Genomic DNA, 7781 nt, shown 5'->3' on the forward strand with positions numbered 1-7781 from the left:
GTCAGGCAGGCCGGGCGGGACAACCGGAAACAGGAAGTAGGAGGGCGGGAGCCTACCACGCCTCCCACGGAAGAGCCGCGATTGTTTTGAGCACCGGAGCAGGCAGGAGCCTACCCTGCGCCCCGGTGCCGAAGAAGGAAGGAAGAGTCCTGCTGCCGGTGAGAGCCGAGGAAGCCCGCGATTGTTTTGAGCACCGGAGCAGGCAGGAGCCTACCCTGCGCCCCGGTGCCGAAGAAGGAAGGAAGAGTCCTGCTGCCGGTGAGAGCCGAGGAAGCCGGTGAGTTGGGCTTCGCCTTGTTGGGGGGGGCGTGTGTGTGTGCGCGCGCGCGCGCGCGTGCGGCGACGGGCTGTGCATGTGTGTGAGCGTGCGTGTGTCTGTGTCTTGGAGTCTGTGTGTATGCATGTGTGTGTGTGTGTGACTGTGGGGGGTTGCCTGTCTGGGTGCCTGCGTGTAAGTGTAAATGCGTGTGCATGCATGCGGCAGCGGTGAGAGGCGAGAGGCGGCCGCGAGCTGCTACCAAGGAACCTGAGGTACGGAGCTCACCCACTAACCGCGTACTGCAAGAGGCATCGCAGAAAATCCCTGGGGCTCTGAGGATCACGGTATCAGCAGTGGCAGCAGAGATAGTAGCGGGAGGCAGAGGGCAAGCACGAGATCATCACTGGTGCCGGAAGCCGAGACCGGAAGTCGCCGGTCAGACCTGGGTGTTCCTACAATCCTGCCTGCGCTGGTGAGCGGACTCGCGGCGTGAGGGCTGCGCACCCGGGGGCGCCCTGCCCCGCCGAGAGATTGCGGAGACAGGATCCCGGCGGATGGCGAAATAGCGGTGAGGATGGCCCTGGCTGGGGTAGCGGAGTGATCGCCTGGTGTGTGGGTTAGGGTGGTCGAACATTGCGGAGGATCACCCCCCCTGTTTTGAGTGTCGATGGCCGGATGTGCGAGCAGGCGCTGGGGCGCGTGTGCTGCGACTCCCGTCGACACAGCACCTTCCCGGACCGGACCTTCCCCTGAGGCAGGAACCCTGAGACGGGCGGCTCGAGCTGAGGCAGGCTTGGTCTAGGAGCTGCCCCGACGCCCTGAAGACTGCCACCGCCATTCATGCACACACCGGGACAGCCTCTGTTGCTTTGCTGCCTGGGCTGCGCCGGGAGTTGGAGGTGTGGCGCCGCCGCCCGGGGAGTTGCTGGCGTGATCCCTGAGGCAGGCAGGCATGCGTTAAAGACACATGATATTCTATATTTAAAATGTGCTCTGTGAGTGTGTAGCAAGTCTCGCATCCGATGAATGACAGGTGGAATCAACTTACAGTTTAAGGACTTTAAAATAAATAATCCTCCAAGATCTGCATGTACAACAAGCCACCCCGGGATGGCAGGTTCACATGGTGCTAAAGTGCTTTAATGCGCTACTTGTGCATGTGGAGCTTGCTTCTGTTTCAGGAGCCTGGCTTGATTGCTGCGTGTCAAGTGAATGTATGCCTTGTGCCCCATATTTCGTGTTCAGAACAAACACACTCTAGTCTGAGACGAGAAACAAAACGGTCTAACACGGGAAACGAAAGTGAAACAACGATCACACCAAGAAAGAAACATTGTCGGTTAAGGCAAGCTCACACAAAGAAAAAAAGAAACATTATAAAAGAAACTGAAGGCTGAAGGCAGAAAGCTCGTGCACGCAGCTCAATCCAGCCAAGGATAAGCTCGTGATAGTTTCGTGTCCCTCATTCCCCCGTGTCAGACAGCTATAAGTCTTCAGCCTGGACGCATCCTTTGGATGCGATGTCCAGGCGAGACCTAAAAACGAGGGTTCACACGAGGGATGTTCAATAGCTCTCCGTTTATTTGACATTGGACTGTCAGCGCCTCTCGGTTGTCATCTTAAGATAATTCCCACTGTGATTGCTCATAACACTGTGTTTGTTGCCATGATGTTGGCTAGATTGTGCCAGGCCTACAAAGGGAGTTGTAGCCAACCATCTCCGGAGGTCCTTAATTATGTAGGGGTGTCCACCATGGTATTTGGAGCTGCTCTACTTTGGAACATGCATGGGGATTAACACCCCTCTTTGTTGCTGCCTTTGTATGTGATAATTGTTTTAGGGCCTGATTACGATGTTGGCGAATGGGATACTCCATCACAAACGTGGCGAATATCCTGACGCCGTATTAAAATTCCATTATATCCTATGGAACGTGTAATACGGCGGATGGGACATCCGTCATGTTTTTGATGGATGATCCTATTCCCCAAGACCATAATCGTACCCTTAGTTTTTCTGCTATTGCTAGCAATTTCCATGTCGTGGCTGATATGGCAAGAAGGTATTATGTGGATGCTAAATTTCAATAAGTGACTCCCATGATTAAAAAACCATGATTGAATAGTAGAGAGAATATTATTTTCTAATTTAGGGGAAGCAGTGTGTAGGATAATAGGGAACTGTATACAATGTTGTAAACTTTTCATTTCCCTTTCTTGGCACTAACTTCATGGGCAAAAGAACGAAGAGATGATGGATTCTCACTGGGTCTAAGATATTGATCTCTGTGTTTAAACCACTAAACGTCCTGGACTCACTCTGCATTACATTCATTTATGTAATTGTACATCCAGCCACTCTCCTGTTTTCTGCATCCTCCTCTTACTCCCTACCAAGAAGCCAGGTATGACAGATATAACAGAAGGAGGGGAGGGCAGGGCAGCTACAATAACCTGAACTCATATAGGAGATGTGAGTTTGCAGAAACATTTGCTCCTTTCCCTTTGAGTAATCCCTTATTTCTAAGAGAGAGATGGAGCTATAGGGAGGTTTTTTAATGTGTGACAGAGGGAATAGTCAATTAACCCCTCCCATGCTCATGACGAGCTCAGCTCGTCATAAGCCACAGTTCTCATGTGCTCATGACGAGCTGAGCTCATCATGGCCGTTAGAACCCTCGCACGCTGGGCAAATTCTGCTGCTGTGCGAGCGTTCTAAAGAAACGGGTGTGGTCATGATGAGCTCAGCTCGTCATGAGCACACGACCACCGTGGTTCATGACGAGCTCAGCTCGTCATGAGCACCGGGGCGCTGTGTGCACCCCCTCCCCCCCAGCACAGCGGGGAAATGTGCCCCGCAGCCAAGGGGTTAAAGGAAATCCCTCCCTTATCATCTTTCCTCCCCAGAAATGAGGTCATGACGTCAAACCCGATGCATGAAGGGCTGCCTCCGAAATTATGCATAATAACATACTTTTGGAGTGTGTGTTGCAACTTTCAATGCCAAGTTCTGTAAATGTAAAAGAAGTAGAACCATTTCTTATCATTTGTTAGATCTATGAGGGTTTTCCTTGATCAACCTGAACAAAAGCCAACCTCTCTTTCAGTAAATGGTGACACCAAGGAAATAAAGCATGTTTGTCTAACTCATGTAAATTTTGGTTGTATTTAGCAGTGTGTGAAATTTGTGTAAATTGCTTTCGTCTAATTATGTGAAATTCCAGCAAAAGTACGCAAAATTATGCATAATTATGTGAAATACAAAACTGTACTTTGGTGCTATATTTTAACATGAAATGTGCCCTCGTGTCAATTTTTATATTTCACAAAGTTTTATAGTTTTGGCTAACAATGTAAGTAAAATCATATACAGAGTATAAAGCATCAAGACTGAAATATGTCTTTAGTTGTTCGAAAGGAGGTTAATCAGTAAAAATACCCATATTGTTTCGTTTTATAAACTTAAATAAAATTATATAAAGAGAGCAAAAATAAAATAGAAAACAGAGAGAAAAAGACTGGATGTCAAGAGAAAATGCAATACATCAAGGTAAAAAGTATCCTCAAAAATCGCATGTTAAGAATAATGAAATACACATTTATGGATGTTTAGTTTGTTCTAAATAAAGGTCCATTATTCCCTAGATAGGTTTAGTAGTGTATTTCCAAGGAAATTGTTGAAGTGAGATGATATGCTCTCCTCTTGTATATATTAAAAGTTCTTTCCAGCATTGAAACAAACTCTTTGCCACAAGGATGCATTTAAACAAAGCATCACATACAGCAGCTGCTCACGTTCTTTTGTTTGCATGCATCTGTGGTTAATTTTTTACTGTGAATGGCACCTTTCATGGTAAATATTTTGCACAAATGCAGTGCAATTATGCAAAGTGTCGCACTGGCTTAATTCTGGGGATTTAAGATAACAAACTTAATGCAAATTTCGTTAAATTAATGAATTACGCCAGCGTAATATACATATTTTCCAGGCCTAATTGCGGTATCTCTGGTTTTCTTTCATATACTTCTCTGAAAGTCCTTCATAAATATGGAAAGCATTGCTATCCATTTGAGACCTAAAAGCCTACATTTCTACATATTAATCCACCGTTAGAAACCTATTCAATACTTTTAATTTATACAAATAGTTTAGGATTAGGCGAAATTCTTGCCTAACTTAAATATGCCTATTTTGACAAAGCTTTGTGAACAATTCATTCAGAGATCTCTCCACTGCATGTGGCTTATGTGAAGTTGGTTGTGTAGGGAATCTATTAGAACTAGCCATGGGATTACATTTTCACACATGCCTTTTGTCACGTGTATTTATTTAAATCAGTCTGATAAGCTGATCCAGAATTCATCAGATATCATCTTCTTCCTTCTCAGGTGGCTCCTGTTATTAAAGAGCGGATGATGAAAAAAGGCAGCATGATGGTGGGCTACCAGCCTCACCGTGGCAAAGTCAACTTCTTTCGTCAGATCATCATCAGCCCTCAAGTCAGCCGCGAAGACATGGATTTCGTACTGGATGAGATTGACTTGCTTGGCAAAGATTTGTAGCTGTAGGCCAGCAGCCGATGAGGCTGCTGGTCCATGTTTTCGTTTTCAGACAAAGAATGTGTTTATAGACGAATGTTTGTGATCAGTTAATTATGCTGGAAATTTCAAAATGATATAAAACCTTTTGTCTGAATGTTGAATACATCTTGAGAATCACATCCCAAATTTAGAGCCTTTTCCAACATGAGGTTTGATAAAAATCATGAAGTGAATAAGATGTCGAACTTCAGGTATATAAAATGATCAGACCTTACCTCTTCCATCTTCCAGACCTTGCGGAAAAAAGTTGGAAAAGTTGACAGACTCCTATTTCACAAATTTTACAAATACACATAGCATAATTATCCCTAGAGGCTGATTAAAGTTTGTGGGATGGATCACTAAATGTGACGGATATCCTGTCCGCCGTACAACAAGTGCCATAGGATATGACACACCCAATACACCAAATTCCAAATCAAATCTGGCCACTGTGAATCATAAATCAATCTCTATTAGAACACTGTAAATGACAAACTCCTAAAATGCCCCTTAAACTTTAATTGAACAAACCCAACATTTTTCAACCTTCTAGATATATTTTTATGTTAGGGGCCTAGGAAGGAATATATATTATATACCCTTTATGCATCATAATGATTGCAACAGATCTGGCGCAAGTTGTGCTCCAGAATGGAGTGCACAACTGAAAAGGCTATTAGACAGTCTTCTTCCAACACACCTGAGCAGAAACACCACAGGTAGCACTTACTATGTCAGGAACCTGGTTGAACACTGTTTTAAAACTCTCTGTAAAGATGCACTTCTTAAATTAATACTGAATAATAGCATTGGGCTTTGGAATTGTACGGCTAGTACTCCTGTTTGTTTAAACATAAGTACTATCTCTGAAAATAGTGCTGCTAATCTTATGTTTATGGAATTGGTTTTTCATCCTGTTCAGAGGAACAAAACGCTTGAAATCTCATGAAATTGGAGTTTTCAAGTTTTCTAATTAGTTCAAAGGAAGCCTTGTGAACCCTCTGGGCACCTGTCCCTAAAACATATTCAAGTGGGTTCCCTGTGAAAACAAAGACTTTAAAAATGTAGACTTCAAACATATAGAATCCAAACAACTGCAAAAATGAACACTGTACAAGCAGAAGTCCCTGCAAAAAAACCACCTGCTAGAAATTCCCATAACTAGCCACATTCACCTACCATATTGTAGGACTGAAGTAAAGTATTTTTCCAATACCAATCCCAGTTTGGCTGGTGGCAAGTGATTTTATAGTGGGATTAAGGAAATGTAGTTTTTGTAGATAAGTATTTTTATGTGGCCTTTTTTTTGCAGACATGTCTATTTTAGCAAACAACATTTTTATGTTTAGAAAACTACATTTTCCAGCCTATTTTTCCACATTCTACCATTATGGTGGCATGCAGAAGCGTCGGCGCCTCAGCAGAGTGAACACTACTTGTAAGTTTAGTAAAAGGCTTTGACTGACTGATTTCACCCCAGCCCAACAGTTTTTTTGTAGATTGGCCCGCTTGGCAGTGAAGTCCCTTAACTTTAATAGAAGCCTGTCCGCCATCGTCTGTCACTCTGTCGCTTACTTTTGAATTTTAGAAACATATCTGTAAATCTACCTGACCTCATACTTCCACACAAATAAGGAACATGAGGGAATCCTGCCTGGGACTGAAGGAACCCCCTTCATACTGAGCTCTGTAAGAGCAGTTAGAGACAGTGGCTGACCCATTCCGAGTCCTCTTCTAACAGCAATTCAAGTGCAAACGTGATTCTGTACTACCAGTGAGGACTCAGTACACGTTGTGTGGTAAAAACACACATACAGTCATTTTCCCAGCTCTCTGGTGGGAAGCGAAGGAGCAAAAACAAACTGCTCGGAAAAACCTCAAACATATGGAAATTGCCGCACAAAAATCGTATTTCGCATATACCTCACTCATCCCAAGCTGAAAAACTGCATAAAGATAGGTAATGTCCCACCCGATAACATTTTTTTTTTAAAAGAGCACACAGCAATTTCGGAATTTAACAGTTGCTAACTTCTAAAAAAAATGTATGTTTTAAATGATACTTTTGTTGCTAGGCTGTAACTTTTCATGATTTGAAAAGAAATATTTATTTACTTAAACATTTCATGTTCAATATTTAAACATGTGTCTTCCTTCATGCACGTGACGTGACCCTGATGTGTTGAGTTTCTGCAGTTGTTGCTAAGCCATAGTAACAACTGACAGGGAGCAACTTGTAAAGTTTTAACTGAAAATCAAATTTGTAATCTATTTATAAAATGTGTTGTTATGCCATGAAGAGATATCTGGTCGGTTTTGTCAGTGTTTTTAACTAACAGTGGTTGCATTAATAATATGGTCTGTTTGGTATGAATAGTGTGTTTTCCTCCTTATCATTGTTTTCTTCCTGCCTTGGGTACCGGGCTGCACACATGGTCCTCTCATGTTCTGCATCACTTAGGATGGACTTCATCACTGTTGTACTTCTGAAATAGTTGTCTCATATTATTTATCTGCTGTTATTGTGTGTGTGTGTGTGCTCCTGTGACCACTTGTTACATCTTCTTTTCAACAGAGTGTCATTGTTAACCAATGACTTGTTGATGCATGCCTACAATACACCAGATCAGGGGTGCTATAACAGAGAGTTGGGTTTCAGGATTCTGCCATCTAGTCTTTGACTGAATCTCAGGAAGGCTAAAGCAAAGAAACAGGAAAAGGTGAAAACTGTGGGAAAAACAGTGACAGGGGCCTGGATTATGAACCCGTTCACCACCTGTGCATAGGCTCCCATAATATATTTCACTGTCTACAGCACATGGACTAACCCTTTAACCAAAGAGAGCACAGACACAAGAAATAAGTGGATCCATTAGCCCCATTGTGGACGTAAACAATTATATTTTTTCATTTGAACTCCAGCAAAAATAGTTCTAAT

The 7781-nt window shown here is 43.4% G+C and overlaps 1 protein-coding gene across 1 annotated transcript in view; it reads left to right on the forward strand.

Annotated features, from left to right (window-relative positions):
• The window catches only part of GADL1 (GAD like acidic amino acid decarboxylase 1), a 686124-nt gene extending 678982 nt beyond the window's left edge, over positions 1–7142 (forward strand). Inside the window, exon 15 of the mRNA XM_086942110.1 lies at positions 4649–7142. Within this exon, the coding sequence (XP_086798236.1) occupies positions 4649–4822 (174 nt within the window). The 3' untranslated portion in view covers positions 4823–7142. The remainder of the gene's footprint in view (positions 1–4648) is intronic.
• The last annotated feature ends 639 nt before the right edge of the window (positions 7143–7781 follow it).

This window comes from Lissotriton vulgaris, chromosome 10, assembly GCF_964263255.1.
Source record: "Lissotriton vulgaris chromosome 10, aLisVul1.2, whole genome shotgun sequence".
NCBI lineage: Eukaryota > Metazoa > Chordata > Amphibia > Caudata > Salamandridae > Lissotriton > Lissotriton vulgaris.